The 17,020-nt window shown below is 47.6% G+C and overlaps 1 protein-coding gene across 1 annotated transcript in view; it reads right to left on the bottom strand.

The window, feature by feature from the left end:
- Positions 1 to 17,020, bottom strand: part of VWF (von Willebrand factor) — a 138,075-nt gene that overhangs the window by 56,839 nt on the left and 64,216 nt on the right. The window contains exons 18-21 of the mRNA XM_040462716.1: positions 12,892 to 13,052; positions 5,127 to 5,230; positions 3,696 to 3,834; positions 1,226 to 1,360 (exon numbers count right to left, since the gene is read on the bottom strand). Coding sequence (XP_040318650.1) covers positions 1,226 to 1,360; positions 3,696 to 3,834; positions 5,127 to 5,230; positions 12,892 to 13,052 — 539 coding nt within the window. The remainder of the gene's footprint in view (positions 1 to 1,225; positions 1,361 to 3,695; positions 3,835 to 5,126; positions 5,231 to 12,891; positions 13,053 to 17,020) is intronic.

Raw genomic sequence — 17,020 nt, 5'->3', positions numbered from 1 at the left:
CTCCTATTCGACATCACCATTGTCATCTGTCCTTTGACACAGAGTTGACACTGCTGACCTACAGCCAGTAATGGGGAATTCACTCCCCATCTCCTGATATCGGTGGTGCATGTTCCCAAGAAGTGAGGGATGTGGGCTGAGACCATGGAATAAAATGATGATACCAGGACAGGTTTGAGCCCAGGCCCTGTTCTCCCTAGTACAAGACATTCAGACCAACAGAAGCAAAACTGTGGTCTCCAGGCTACCTGGAGCTCCAGATGAAGATTCTGGGGTCCCCCTCAGACCTATGAGAATCTCAGGGTGGACCCCAGGATCAGGATCTTAAATCAGATGCCAGGTGGTTCTTCTGTACTCTTCTGAGAACCACTTCATAAACTCTTAGTATACAAGGACTAAATATGTTCACTGCTCTTTTGAACTCTTTTGAAAAGATTTTATCTGAAAAGAACTGAAAAACATACAGTAAAAATCCCCAAAACATCATTACTTCCCAAAATAAATGTTTAAGTGTGTGTAAATATAATATATATCTATATATTTTAGTGCATATATGATAGATATGTATATATAATATATGTACATGTGTGCATATATATTATATATGTATACATATATGTATTGTGTAGTAATGATACCCACGTATATCATATGACAGATATGTATATATGTATATATATTATGTATATGTGTGTATGTGTGCATGTGTATATATGATGTGTATGCATATGATATGTGTATACATGATATTTATGTATATACACTACATATGTGTGTGCATATGCACATATATAGGTACATATGTGTATACATTAGTATATGTGTACATGTGTGTATATGTGGTGAGTGTATATATATTCCTATCTATATATTTCATAAATATATACACACACATACATATGTATATGAAAGGGAAAGGCCTCCTGCCCTCCAATCTCCACCCCACCCTCCTGATTCTTCCTACACTTTTGTGGATACAGTCCCACATTTATGTCCACTCACATATCTGAACTTTATTTTACTAAAATGGGATCGTGTTATCCATGGTCACCTGCAACTTGTTCTTCTCATAGAATATATGAAGGTCAGACGATACGGCTCTACCTCATGCTCACTGTACGATATTCTGTCACACAAGTTCTAAACAGCGCTTGATACATGCTCTTAATCAGCTGACAGAAGAACAGAGGGGTGTGAGCGTAGAGGGGATGAGGCTGGCACTCACCTCCCCATCAAACAGTTCAATCTCGCCTCCTCCCACCAGGATGGTGATCCGCTTCTTGCATTTCACTGATGGGTAGCTGCACCCCTCATTCGCCACCAGGATCCGGAAGGTGCCAGGGTTACTGCCACAGTAATCCTGGGGAAAGGGAGAGAAATATTATCCCTGCTACCTCTCCCCAGATCAGAATATTGGCATCTCACCATCTCAGACCATCGAAGGATATGTGTTAAAGGATGTTACCGTGTCCATGCATGGGCGTGTGTGAGACAGAGAGAGAGGGAATGAGAGAGGGAGAGAGAATGACTTTAGGGGGAAAAGGGACAGGTGTGCCATCTTCAGCCATTACCTATGAACCAGAGTCAGTGAGCACAAGGTAGAGAAGCAGGGAGAGGGGGAGGGGAGAGGGAGAAGTGGCACGTGATATGCTTTGCTGAACACATCAGCCTAAAACCCCCTACCTAGAACCTGTTAGTGCTTAGTCTCACCCAGCTAACTAGGACAGTTTGACCACATGGCACTTTGTGGCTCTAAATTCTAGCTGAATCCCTCTGGACTGCCGGCCCAGAAATGTAACCAGAGGTCGTCTGACACAGCTCCACAGATGCTAAGCTACCACCTCTGGCTGGGAATAGAGGATGACGGAGTGCTGGTCCTTGCTGGCAATTTCATAGAAAATTAACAAAAAGGGAACACACTTGTAGCAAATACCTCCCCATGGTGGCTATAGCTGTGGTATGGTAGGAGAAAAAAAAAGACAGAAAAATTAGGTGTGAGCCTTGCTCTGCCAGTTATTGGGTACACTGAGCAAGTCACTTACCTCTCTGACACGCCCGCACACACACACAGACACAGACACACACAATCGGCCCCTCTAAAACACAGGATCAGCCAACTTAGTGGGGATTGTTAGGTTAAATGGATCTATGTTGAGTCAATGGGATGGTGAAGGACAAAAGAAGGAACAAAGGTACAGGTGCTTTATAAATGGTTCTTGTCACCAGCTGAGATTTTGCGAAAAAGAGTTAAGTCTTGATGATACCTCCCAAAGAAGGGAGAAAGGGGAGGATCTGGGACAACGTATCAGAAGGAGACAACAGAACTGGCTGTGATGCAAGACAAGCAACCTACAAAGGGGGACAATTTGAAAGGGACACTAAAACTGGCCCGCTTGGGAAAGCTCTGCCTGGGCAGGGAAAGCCAGGGAGCAGTGGATCTGACCAGCTGCTTCTCATTGCGCAAAATCAGTCTAGTCGTGTTTTCCGGATGCACACTTGCATTTGATACTGGCTGGGTGGTTGAATGCCAGAGCTGGTGTCACCTCATCTTTTGTTACCAAGGTTAGGAGGCAGATAATCAAAAGACGAGCTGCCATATGTAATCTGTAGAATGCTCCAGAGGGGGATACACCCCAGGTTCCTAAGTGTCAGTAAAACTACGTCATCATGTGCATGCCCTGTCTCTCTAGCACACTGCATGCCTCTCTGGGGCCAGACTGGGTCATGGGAGGTAGGAGGCTCCATTAGTTGGTGCCACTGCTCACTCCCAGCATGCTCTGTGCACAGCCTCTCAGTGCTGCTGCTCGTTCTGCCCCACTCCCAGCATGCTCTACAGGTACCCTCACTGCCTGACTCATGGGCCCTGCAGTTCTGTCTCTGAGGCTGAGGCTCCTACCAGTTTGTGGTCCTCCCTTCAGACCACGCCAAGTCCTACTCCTCCTCCTGAGAATGGAGACAGTGAGACCACATTTGTTTAAAGCTTCACAGAGTCGAGCTGTGTCATCCCTCATGAGAAAGGCACTTATACCTCCTTGCTTACTCACTTTGGTGTCAACCAGCAAAAGAAGTTGACAGGAATCCACCCAGTGGGGAGAGAAAGGCAGAGAGGCCGGTGCCCTCACTCACCACCTAGGATTTCCTGGGCAGTATGACTTTTCTGTGATGCCCTTTCTGAATTGCACTAGGTTAGAAATAGAAATGGTAGAGAACGCAATAGGATCATGGGGTGGGAAGCCAACTCCAGGGATCACTCCAACCAGCCCCCTGTTCTGGGCCGCCCACCAGGGCACTGGTGGTGAGGGTGAGAGGGGCTCGATCCAGCCTGCAATCCCACCCACCCCACTGCGCATCCTGATCGAGGCTGTGCCTGCCAAAAAGAACAGATGTGTTTTTCTAATTCCATTTTGGTACTACCTTAGGCTGGTGGTAGCCTTGCCCCCACACCACTCCCAGTCAATAAATGAGCTCCTGCCCTATTCTCATATGTCTCCATGTAAGCTGAAGGAAGATGGGCCACGGCTCTGGGTTTCAGGCACCTCTTTTAGGGGCTGGAAAATTGCTCCAGTGGAAACCAGCCCCAGAGCTGTTTCTACAGACAGAACAGTAGAATCTGATCTGGAAACCCCCAAAGGGCAGTCAGCATCTCCCAGTGCCTCCTGGAGACAGACAGCAGGCCCTCCCTCCCTCGCTCTCACCTGCACCAGAACATACTGGCACTCTCCAGGGAACAGATATTTGAGCCCGTCGAAGGTGAGGTAGTGCGCCATGCCGATGGCAGAGCACGTGGCATCACACACATGGTCCGTGCAGTTCCACTTCCGGTCCCGACAGACACTAGGAATAATAATGGCCAGGATGACCAGTGGGTACTGTGGTGTGAGGGGCCCTTCTGGGCCCTGGGGAATGAAAGACAATGAAAGAATGCAGATCACTCTGGGGTGCCACCCAACCCTCCAGGAAGCCTCTAGAAGTGGAGGACCGGCTGCCTGTGGGGTGGGATGGGGAAGGGCAGTTTGCAGTCATAAACTGTCATATTTCTTTTAAGTCAGCTTCATGCCCAATGTGGGCTCAAACTCACGGCCCCAAGATCAAGAGTCGCATGCTTTTCCCACTGAGCCAGCCAGGCGCCCCATAAACTGTCACATTTTTAGAGCACAGGGCCAAGGGGGAGAAAGGGAAGGCCATGCTGCCCTCCTGCTTCAAGGGGGAAGTGAGGCAAAGGGGAAACAGGTCATCCAAGGTGATGGGCAGCCAGGGGAAGAAGCCCAGTTCCTCTGTAGACCACCTGCTATGGATCTGCTGAGGTTCAGCCTCCCTGGAAGATGCCTGAGAGTGGCCATGGGGTCTCTACAGAACAGAGACACTGAAGTTGAGAGCCTTCTGACACTAACAGGGAGAAAAAGACACAACGGCAGGAAAGTTCTGAGTTGGGAAAATAGTGATCAACCGTGAACTTCTGCCAGGAGAGGTTTTGTGTGTACAGAGCTATGTTTCAATCCACAGTGATGTGTCCACTACCACAACGCTCATCCCCCCACCCCACCCCATAACCAGAGCTGACATCAGAGAGCCCACTCTGTGCGTCAGAGGTGGTAAGCTCAGACCTCAGGCCCAAAAGACAGCTAAGCGCCTTCCGGGTCCCAGCCCTTCCTGCCTCTGTTCCTGGGGACCTTCCTCTAAAGCTGTCACAGGCAGGGTGAGTGAACAGAGAAAAGGGCTAGTGAATGGCGGGCACAGAGAAGGAAGAAGAGAACCAGCCATGCCACGCACACTTGCAGAATGCTTAGGGGGTAGTATAAGGCCAGGGAAGGACCCTCCAAAGTCCGTGCCTTTTGGCAGCTTGGTCACACATGCCATGACCAAAGTCATAGGCCAAAGTCCCTCTTGGAAACACTACTCTCCAGGACAGGGTTGATGCAGGGTGAGCACAGGAGAGGATAAAGATTCTCCCCACTTTGTAGTTCGAGAAACAGAGACACAGAGAAAAGGAAAAGAACAACCATGTTCCCACAGGGTGCCGGAGGCAAGTGCCAGAGTCCTGTGGTCACGTCAGCCATTGTGACCCCACTCCCACTCACCCCACCCCAAAGGCGCAGGCCCCAGGAAAGCCTCTCCCAGGGCCTCACCAAGTGTTGCAGTCAATTTTCACCGTTTCTCCTGGGGCGTATTCTCTGCCTTGGTGGAAGCAGGGACACCTTTCCAGGGCCACACATCTGTTTTCATGCCGGACCTAAGGGAAAGGAATCCAAATGTCTTAGGGGCCATAATGAGTGATGTAGGCCCTGCTGAGAAGATGGCCTTGGCCACAGGCCAGTCCAGGAAACCCATGCCCACCCAGGCTGGGGCTCGGCAAACATGGGCCCCTATCCACACACTGATCCCCCCAGCTCAGCTAGAGACACTCCGACCACCCTCTGCCCTCACACCCTGCTGGGACAGTGGCAACGACTCTGTAGTAACATGTGGCAGAAGCCCTTGGATGTGCATCTCCTTAGACCCAGTAACACCACGCAGAGGATGTCTCCAAACCAAACAGGCTTACGGACAAAGGTTAATGTAGAATCATTTATCATTGCAAAATATGGAAACAACCAACTGTTCAACAATAGGAAAATGATTAACTCCATTAAGGAATCCCCAGGTAATGGTATCCTTTGTAGCTATTAAAATGGCCCTTTGGAAAACTCTTATATGATGTGAGAAATACTGACACTATTAATTTTTAAAACAGGGAAAGACTGTACTTACATACAGTCCATATATATATGTATATATATATATATATATACACATATACATATACATACGCACACACACACACACACACACACACACACTCCAAAATATGCCACAAAAAGACTAGAAGGAAATACAGAAGTTCCATCCAGATAGAAGCCTGAGGCAGAGCAATAGGGGATTTTTATTTTCTTTTTTGGTTTTTAAATTTTTTTTCCAAATGTTCATCAATAAGCATATATTATGTTTACAGTGGAAATGATGGAAAATATGTTTAATAAAACTTAAATGCATTTAGCCCCTGGAGATGAAGGCTGCATACTGCCCATAGACAGGGATGGACCAAAGCCAGAGTCCGGGGCTTGTTCAAGCCCCACATACCTGCTCCTCGCCTAGTCCCCTGGGATTCTGATACACCCTCCATGGGGGTATGCTCTGTTTCCCTGCCCTCAACCCAGGAAGAAAGTACTATGTGAACATGTTGTACTCCTCAGGCCTGTAGGGGTCAGAGGGAAGAAAGAACTAAGACCCACTGGCCACAGTGGGCTCAGAAGGAACTCTCCAAACCTACTCTGACCCCAGCACGTAGATATGCTTCTGTCCCAGCCCCGTAGGACAGCCCTGGATGTCTGCTCTGGTGTGGGCTATGGGTAATCTAAAAGAGCCATGGGTCACCTTCAGGTGAAAGGACCACAGCACATTGGTTCCAGAGATACCTAAGGGGTGAGAAGTTCCTGGTTCAGGATCCATGAGTTCCAGTTACTCCCTGGACAAGCCTGAGTTCCCTGGGCTTGGAACTGAACAAAGCCCTGGGAATGGGACAGTCCTGGCCTAAATAAAGAGCTTTCATGTTGGGGACCATAGGCTAAAGTAGAGTCTCTGTGTGTGTGTGTGTGTGTGTGTGTGTGTGTGTGTGTGTGTTAAAACAGGATCGGAAGAAAAACCTCCAATTAACCACCACCTTCACCCAACCCCAAGTCCTCAAGACCTAAGTGAAGGGGGAGGGTGGGAGCACAGAGTATGAGGAAGAGGCAGGTCAGCCAAGCCCTGTTATTGGAAGACAAGGAGCTTAGGCACCCAGTAGGGAAGACGACAGCTTGGCAGGATCAGGGAGGAGGCGACAAATGTCTCTCTACCACAGCCTTCAGAAACTATCACAATTAGGGTTCATTCTCACATCCCCCCCTCAAAGCGTCATCACTTCTAACTTAAGTCCGAGGCCTGCCACCTAATGGCTACTCTAAGAAAGACCGATACATTTACTGGGGAAGCTTGACATGCTCTCCAACACCCACACCTACAGCTGATGGAGACCAGACAGTAAGTCTCCTTGTTGGAAACGTAATGTGAGACAAAAGTGATGAGGATGCACAGAGGTGGATTCCAGGAAGCAGAGCCCTGCTCACCTCACCCCACCTCAGCAGAACGTGCACTGCCCCTCTGCCTTTGAGCAGGCTGGCTGGAGGGCTCCCATGCCTCTTGGTCTGCATGCTGAATGTTTCTACCTCTCTCCAGGATATTCAGCCCATTGACAAAGAGTCTTGCACCCCCATGGCTCAGGTAGCCCCTCCCCTGGCCCAGGGGTGAGTCCCAGCCTCCTGCAATGGGCGTAAACTCAAACCCCAGCTTGGTCATGAGATAAAGCCACAAGTGCCCCCTTCCTCCTTTTGCACTCTCACTGACAAGCCATATGGCTCTCTCCGCCCTGACTTACTGATGGATTACAGGATTAAAATAGGACCTTCATACTGGATGGGGACTGCTATAAAGACAACAGAGGTGTGGGGTTAGATTCATAAGTCACAGCTGGAGAGGGGACAAAGCATAACCTTAAAAGGAAAGGAGAGGGTTCTCGTGCCACACCTCAGTACCAGCTCTGACTTGGGAGAGATCAAATAACACCAGCCCAGCAAAAAAACACCCGGAGAGCCCTAAAGCATTAAAGAAATCCCTAGAGATAGAGAGATAAAGGCACAACTCAGGGGATGAACAAGATCAAGATGAGGACTGCTCAGACACGTAGGGTAAGCCAGGATAGTGGTCCCTAACTGGACTTTGTGGAAACTCACTTGAACATCGTATTTAAAATGACAAGAACCCGGGGCACCTGGGTGGCTCTGTCAACTGAGCATCCAACTTCAGCTCAGGTCATGATCTCACAGTTTGTGAGTTCAAGCCCCACATCAGGCTCTGTGCTGACAGCTCAGAGCCTGGAGCCTGCTTTGGTTTCTGCATCTCCCTCTCTCTCTGCCCCTCCCCTGCTCACACTCTGTCTCTCTCTGTCTCTCAAAAATGAATAAACGTTAAAAAAAATTTTTTTAATGAAGAGAAGCATCTCTGCCTCGTGTTTGTCCCTCTGGGACGCCAGACGATAATCAGGTAAAGTTGACAAATGGCCAAGACTTCAGAAGCAAACAAGCAGAAATCATTGTCACTATCCATCAACTTGGGGCATCCTGAGTAAGAATGGCTCATGCCAAGAACATGGTACTAGGTCTTGGTCAGCCACAAGAAAAATTATGAAGTAGAAAATAAGTGATTTTGTCACTCTTCTCTGAAAAGGCTTCATCTTCCCTGACCCAACCCTCATACATAAACACCATACAGACCTATGCTCCAAAATCTTTTTTTGCCTTCCAACTCTCTCTCTTTTGTTCCCATTAATACCTCCAGATCAGTGCAGCTGAATTCAACTAGGTATTTGGCTAGGAGGAAAGAATCTGATTAAATAATTCATACTAAGGCGTGAATGGCTTCCTATGAGGATTTATAAGGCCGTATGCTTTTCTAAAACCCCTGCTTGTTAGCCAGAATGAATTCATGCTCCTCATACTTCAGTAAGCCTAATTAGGTGACAAATCGCATAAGGGGTAGGAGATATTTTTGAGACAGAATGGCTTTCTTGGGCCTTTTAAAATGACATCTCATAGGATATACAGTGCCCACATGTGAGGCTGACCCTGAACGGGCCCCAGAGCCAAACTCTGCATTTCAAAAAGCAATGCCAGAGTCTTTTGAGTCTTCCTATTGGGCCAGTGATAAAGCCAGGCATCAAAGGACCAGGGAAATGAACATGCTTCCCAGCTACCAAGAGGTTTCCTACTAGCAGAACTAGGTACCAGCTTGGAAAGTGTAACTACTAGATTTTGGAGGATAAGTGAGCGTCTCCCAGATGGGGGTGCCAAACTTTCCAAGACCACCTCACGGGAGGGAGGGAGGCAAGTAGGGCTGAAGGAGCCCAGTCTAGGACTCAGGAGACGAGGATTTCCAGCCTTCAACGGTTCCTATCTTTGCTCAGACTCCTGGGGGATAGAAGGGTTGAAATCCTGGGTCTTTAGGGCTCCTCCTCACTCTACCACCAGATGGTGCTCCTGGAGAGGAGAGAATTACTACTACCTCCGGGCTGGAAGGAGGGAGCTGGGCAGTGGGTTGTGCTCTGCTGCCACCTTGCTGTGACAGTGGGGAACATTCTGACAAAGGCAAGAAGTTCACTCCAGAATTTCTCAACTAAAGAAAAAGATGGGAATCTTTCCAGTGCAACATCCTTATTTTACTGATCTAGTGGGCCTCTGGGCTCCCATTGTGTGCTAACTTCCTACAGCATATCTCTCTGTTCACAGTAGGATTCACGGTTTTCCCCCCACAAACTTCTTATAACAGTGGTCATTAAACTACTACTTACTAAGCAACTTCCATGTCCCTGTCACTGTCACCCCCAGTCCTCCCAACAGCCCTTTAACCCGGTTTTAGAGCTGAGTAAATCTCAGGAGCCAGGATTCACACCTGGAAGTATGGGACTCCAATCCAATGTCTTTTCCATACCATTTACCAGGGCGTTGACCACTTATAAAAAACACCCCCCCACACACACACTTTGTTCCATGCAAGGAGGCATATGTACCAGGACTGGTAATATGGCCCAGAAAACCTGGCTGTAAGCAGGTGCCAAGCCTGAAACAAACTACAGAGAGGGGGACTCCCAACCTGTTCCCAACATTTTCAGACAGTTGCTGCTAGCCTTACAGTGGATACTGAGAGATGCCCTGTAAGGGGAGAGGCAATCTTCAACCCAGAGCAGTGCTGCTCAAAGCTCAGTCCAGGGCCAGTACAGGTCTATGATGATGCAAATACACAAACTGGGTAGGTGTTTGGAAAATCATATGGCAATTGAGTAATACATCATCTGTGGAATCTAATAAAAATGGGGGAGGGACTCATATTTTGCATGTCATTACTTTTTGTTTCTTTTTTTCTGATCATTCTTTTCTATCGTATTTACAAAAGCTTTGGTCCACAACAGATGGAAATTTTAAGAAAACAGGACCTTTATGGATCTCTCCTGTGGAAAGCAGGAGGTGAGCAGAGCCTCTGAGACTGCACCTCGGTTATTTCTGAAAAGAGTTAAAGCTATCCCTACAATTCTGTAGCCCTTTCACCTATAACCCCTTTGGGCCCATAACAGGAATTATGTGCCCATGTCACAGGTGAGGCAACTAAGGCTCAGAGAAAGAATGAATGTTCACCCAAGGGCGAGCGAGGCCTGAACAGAGGACTTGGCCCTCTGCCTTGTTCCTACTGGGGTGCTCTTTCTACTCTCACAGATCTGCCCCCAGCAAAGAGCTACTTCCTCACCCCACCCCCCACCACCCTCTTCCAAGTCCCCAGAATATAGAATCCCCAACCTCTTCCCCCAAAACCCTCAGTCACACACCACATCCTCACCATCTCCCACAGGGAACAGGCCACACAGAGAAACACCCCTGGGTAGGATGTCTACACCATCACACGGGCCCAAGCAGGGTGTTTCCAGCTCCTTTGTCTTTGTGTTTCAGCCAAGAACACGTGTCCCATGCAGCAGCCAGCACACTGCGCACTTCATAAATCATGGGCTTTGCTGCTCTGCAGAATCTGGCCTCAACGATTTGCACCTTAGTCGGCATCGTAATGAAGCAGTTGTGAAAATAAGCCAATCTCTTACACTCTGAGCTTTTGAGTTTAGAATCCCTTGCGGTTGAGGTTAGAGTCACCCCCTTATGGGACAAACATCCACAGACTGTCCTCAGACCGCATGCCAGAGGCTTCGGGAATGCAAATGAGCTCCTGACCGTGTGTCCACATCCTGAACTTGAGGTCTTGCTCTCCACTGGGGGTTTGGGACCATAACGCAAGTACTGTGCTTATTATCTCAGATGATCTGCACTGTTTTCATTGAAAAAAACAAAAGGTTCATTTAGAAGAGTCTCTGATGCTGACATAATCCCCTGAGGGATGCCCCTTTTCTTGCCAGAGCCTTCTCTGATGTCTGGAGAATTTCCCCTCCAGGTACAGTGAAGGAACAGTCAAAATGAGAATCCTTTAGGATAAAAAGAGCAATACAGAAGCCTCCTCTCCCCTGGCCTATTTCTTGTCCCTACCCAGCTCTGAGTTTCCCCTCCTTGAATAGCCACCTTCTGTGAAGGCATCAAACAAGACCATCCAGGTTGGGGGTGCTCCCCGGCCAATCTCTAGCTCCCCCATTAGAAGACAGTTTAGAATCATCAGAGGCTAAAGCAGAGGGGAACACCCAGGGGGGAATGAACAGGTAGTCTCTCTGTCTTGGAAGAGGGCTAGAGGGAAAGGAGACAAATCATCTGCCCTGCACACACCCCAATGCACAGCCTTCCTGTGGGCTACCGATGATGAGTCCCCGTTGCATCTATAGAACATTGGCATCTCCCATCGCCCAGAACCCTGACCTTCAAGTCAAGGCCTGGGCATCATTGATGCCCTTTACAACCATATGAGAGCCATCCTGCCCCCTCCCACTTTGGCGTCCACAACTCCTGCCCCAGACACACACTGCTCACTTTGGGTGTGGGGAATTGGAGTCAGAGAAAGCAAGAAGACCTGATGCTTTTGAAAGAGAAGAACCCAGAAGTTGCTTCTTTCAGGGTGACAAGAATAACAGGTCTACAGCATTCCCTCCTTATCCACAGGGATGCATTCCAAGACCCCCAGGGGATGCTTAAAATCGCAGATAATACCGAGCCCCACATATACTCTTTTTTTCCCTATATACACATACCTATGATAAAGTTTAATTTATAAATCAGGCACAGTAAGAGATTAACAACAATAAATAAAACAGTTATAACATATGCTGCAGTAAAAGTTCTATGAATGTGGTCTCTCTAAGTACCTCTCTAAGTACCTCTCTAAGTACTGTACTCACTCACCCTTCTCGTGATGACATGAGATGACAAAATGCCTAAGGGATGAGATGGAGTGAAGTCAATGACACAGGCATTGAGACAAAGCATGAGGCTGATATTGACCTTGTGACAAGACGTCAGAAGGAAGAGCATCTGCTCCTGGACCACAGTTAACTGTGGGTAACTGACACCTTGGAAAACAAAACCACGGATGGGGGGACTACTGTCATATGTTTACACTACACCAGCCGACAACCAGACTTGGGGGGAAGGTAAGGGGCAGGGGCCCGCTCACACCACTGCCGCCAGCAGCAATCTAGAGCCAGGTAGTTGCAAACCAGCATGCCTTGGACTCTGCAAGGCATACAAGGAACCGCTGGCTGCAGATTGGGTGTCTGAAGCCCCAGCCCCAGAATCATGGAATGTCAAGAGCTGGCCAAGACTGTGACCCACTCTACAGATGAGGAAAACAAGGCTCAGCAAGGGGAAGGGACTTGGGCAGGTCCTTGCTGGTGAAAGGGCAGCAACAGCAACATCTCTTGAAATAGAAACTCATATGTATATATGCAAATTACATCCAAATACACGTGTGCTCTTTCCTCTGAGTAAGTAGAATGCGGCCCTTGGGAAAATTCCAGGGGAAATGCCTGTTGTCACTTGTAAGTATTTTCTGGAAATACTTGCTTTGCTTCCTCCGGCACCTCTGTGCCCTAAGTTCCTGTGTTTTTGTCAGATCTCATCAGGATGGACTCTAGACGCTTTCCCACCATCTCCCTCGCCGACTTTGGCGGCTGAGTCAGCCACAGGAGGCGCTCCCCCACCCCAGACCCCATCACCGCTTCCGCCCCCATTGCCATTCTTGTTTGGCCCCTACTTTTTCCTCTCTCTGCCCCAGAGCCACCTTATGCGTGCCCGCCTGCAGGGAAACACCAGGCTGCCCACCTCTGTGGCTGTGGGGGCTTACCATGCCCGGGGGACAGAGGCAGCCGGACACGCAGCCCGTGCTCATGCACTGCAGGTCATAGTTCTGGCAGGTCTTGGCACACTCGAGCCCTTCAGCCCTCGGGTTGTCAGCAGGGCACACCAACTTGACCATGGGGGGCCGACAGGACAGGCTCCTTTTGCCTTGGAAGTAGAAAAACCAAAGAGGCGACCCGTGAAGGATGAATCTACCTTCCACACTGTCCTTGGTCCCCCCAGGTGCAGCCACTCACTTCCAGAGACCCAACTGCCCCCTCCCTGGGATGACCTGACCTCCAGCAGGTCCAGCACTGAGCCAGGTTCCCCAAGTGGGACTAGATGGCCACCTCATCTATTCATCTGAGCCCCTGACCTTTGCCTACATTGAAGGCACCTCTCTGGCTCTCCACAACCCTATGACTGCCCACGTTCCTCATCCCCTTGAGCCTGCCATAGCAGGTTGCATTAAATCGGGAGGCACTGCAGAAATGTCCAGACCTAGGCTTTATAGGACCTGCATTTGGGTGATAAAAAGTAACCTTTGGGGGCCCCAAAGGGACCATTCCTAAAATGGTCATGCTAATTTAGTTACAAAAACCTTAAGGGGAGATTTCTATGTCATTTTCTTTTTTTGTCTTTTCAATTTTTTTTTAATTTTTTTTTTTAACGTTTATTTATTTTTGAGACAGAGAGAGACAGAGCATGAATGGGGGAGGGTCAGAGAGAGAGGGAGACACAGAATCCGAAACAGGCTCCAGGCTCTGAGCAGTCAGCCCAGAGCCTGACGCGGGGCTCAAACTCACGGACCACAAGATCGTGACCTGAGCCGAAGTCGGACGCTCAACCGACTGAGCCACCCAGGCGCCCCTCTTTTCAATTTTTTTTAACATTTATTTATTTTTGAGACAGAGACAGAGCATGAACGGGGTAGGGTCAGAGAGAGAGGGAGACACAGAATCCGAAACAGGCTCCAGGCTCTGAGCGGTCAGCACAGAGCCTGACACAGGGCTCGAACTCACGGATCACGAGATCATGACCTGAGCCGAAGTCGGACGCTTAACCGACTGAGCCACCCAGGTGCCCCTATGTCATTTTCTGCCCAGCCCCTGGCCACTCCAGCCGCTCTATTTAAATCTGCTACACTCTGTCCCTTGACACCCCTCCCCGCCCTGCCTGCTTTGTCAAACCTCCATCGGATGGCCTCCAATACCACCCTCTGATATACTGTCTGTTTTACTTATTTGTTGATTGCCCACCCATTGCCAACTAGAATACCAGAATAAATGTTCCGTGAAAGCAGGGGTTGTGTCTCCTATGTTCAGGATGTATCATATTTCCTGACAGTTGGGAGGTATCAGTGGCTGATTGAATAAATGATAACATCAGATGATTGATACAGCACTTTCCTTTCAAAAACCCAGATACACTTCACAGCATTTCTATCTGACTGCATAGAGCACTTACTGTCTCCTGTGAACAGGTTCCAACCTTATTTTTTTTTAATTTTTTAATGTTTATTTATTTTTAAGAGAGAGAAAGAGCATGAGCTGGGGAGGGGCAGAGAGACAGGGAGACACAGAATCCAAAGTAGGATCCAGGCTCTGAGCTGTCAACACAGAGCCCAATGCAGGGCTCGAACTCACCAACTCTGAGATCGTGACCTGAGCCGAAGTCAGATGCTTAACCAACTGAACCACGTTGGCACCCCCCAGTCTTAATTTTATATGGAAACTTTTGTTAGGAAACTGAAACCCTAAAAGGTCAAGTGGCTCTTCCGAATCATACAAAATTCTAGGAGCTTCTTGACTTCACAAAAGATGACCGCTTCCAGGAACTATCAGCTAGAAAAAAGCCAAGAGAGGGCAGGGACATGAGCAATCGGCAAAGAGAGGAGGAGAAGGATTTAGTGACCCTGAGGTCCGCTACAGACTGAATGTGCCCCCGTAAATTCATGTGTTGACCCCAAAGGTAGTTGTGATAGGAAATGAGCCCTTTGGGAAGTGATGAGGCCACGAGGGTAGAGCCCTCACGAATTGGATTTGTGCCCTGATGAAGACAACCCATGGAGCTCCCAGCCCTTCTTGCCCTGTGAGGACACAGGAGAAGTCTGCAAACTTTACCTGACCTTGCTGGCACCCTAATCTTGGACTTCCAGCCTCCATATATAAATATATTCCTGTATTTCTCATAGTTAAGCCACCTAGTCTGTGGTATTTTGTTATAGCCGCCTGAACAGAAAAAGACAAGGTCACAAGTTCTGATTTCAACTTGTGAGCCACTCACATCTTAGGATCTTGTCCCAGCTCAAGGCTGAGAGACGCTCCCCAATCAGTCATACAGGGCAGCCTGACTTCTCACCAGGACAAACTGGAAAGCCAATGCATGGCACACATCTGTGTCACTTGGAGAGATGGCGTCTTGAGGGAAGCAGAAGGCAGAGAGAGGTGGTCAAGCCAGATGTTGAAAATAGCTCATTTATCTGCCTAATAGCATCCCTCTCCCTCCTACTGGGACAGTCCTTTCTAAGCAAGGATCCATCTGGAAGCCAATTAGTTTTCCCTGATCCATAAGTGTGAATATGGTCCCCTCAAATCTAGGTCAGCCCCTTCTCCCTTCTGTGCCTTGTCCTTCAACAGTGTAGCAACTATTAGGACCTTCAAACTGAGAACAATATGCCCAAACTCTCCTCTTTCACATCCATCTGAGAAGCTTTCTAAACAGGTACCCTTGTCATTAAAGACCTAAATGTGAGACCTGAAACCATAAAAAATCCTTGAAGAGAGCACAAGCAGTAATCTTGCAGACATTGGCTGAAGCCACATTTTTCTAGATAAATCTCCTGAGACAAGGGAAATAAAATAAAAAAATAAACTATTTGGACTACATCAAAACAAAAAACTTCTGCACAGTGAAAGAAACAATCAATAAAACTAAAAGACAACCTACAGAATCGGACAAGATATTTGCAAATGACATATCTGATAAAGAGTTAGTATACAAAATATACAAAGAACTGATACAACTCAACATCCAAAAAATAAATAATCCAGTTAAAAAATGGGCAGAAGACATTCTGCAAAGAAGACCTATTTCTCCAAAGAGGACACCCAGATGGCCAACAGACACATGAAAAGATGCTCAACATCACTCATCAGGGAAATGAAAATCAAAACCACAATGCATTATCACCATACACCTGTCAGAATGGCTAAAACCAACAATGCAAGAAACAGTAAGTGTTGGCAAGGAGGTGAGAAAAAAGAACACTCGTACACTGTTGATGGGAATGCAGACTGGTGCAACCACTGTGGAAAACAGTATGGCGGTTCCTCAAAAAGCTAAAAATAGAACTACCCTACAATCCAAGAATCGCACTACTGGGTATTTACCCAAAAATTACAAAAACACTAATTCAAAGGGATACATGCACATCTGCCTTTAAATAGCATTGTTTATAATAGCCAAACTACAGAAGCAGCCCAAGTGTCCATGGATAAATCATTGAATAAAGATGTGATATATATATCCAATGGAACATTATTCAGTCATAAAAAAGAATGAAATTTTGTCATTTATAATGACATGGATGGAGCTAGAGAGTACAATCATAAGCAAAATAAGCCAGTCAGGGAAAGACAAATACTATATGATTTCACTCATATAGGGATTTAAGAAATAAAACAAATGAGCAAAGGGGGGTGGAAATGAGAGAAACAAACCAAGAAACAGATTATTAACTACAAAAAACAAATGGATGGTTACCAGAGGGGAGGTGTGTGGGGGGATGGGGGAACTAGGGGATTAAAGAGAGTACACTTATCCTGAGAAAGAAAAATAAATAAAATAAAACAATTAGATAGATAAGCAGATAGATAGACAAACAGACATCCTTGTAAGTATGTCCCTGAGTAAAAAGAGGCTAATGAAGGGGGGTGGTCTTCACCACAATCAAGGTGACCAACTTACAGCTACTCACTGGGTTAAGGTCACCATGGGCAAAACAGAGGTCTCACTGAATCCATCTTGCAGATAACTCAATTTTTCCCCTGAAATAAAATTCCTCCCTGCCTCAATAATTTGGATGCACACATGCAAAGGCATGTCAAGGCCTGAAAACCACTCACATGAACATA

Source organism: Herpailurus yagouaroundi, unplaced genomic scaffold, assembly GCF_014898765.1.
Source record: "Herpailurus yagouaroundi ecotype Mexico unplaced genomic scaffold, PumYag 355, whole genome shotgun sequence".
Taxonomy (NCBI): Eukaryota; Metazoa; Chordata; class Mammalia; order Carnivora; family Felidae; genus Herpailurus; species Herpailurus yagouaroundi.
The sequence above is the reverse complement of the archived record's forward strand: the minus strand, read 5'-3'. Positions and strand labels throughout refer to the sequence as shown.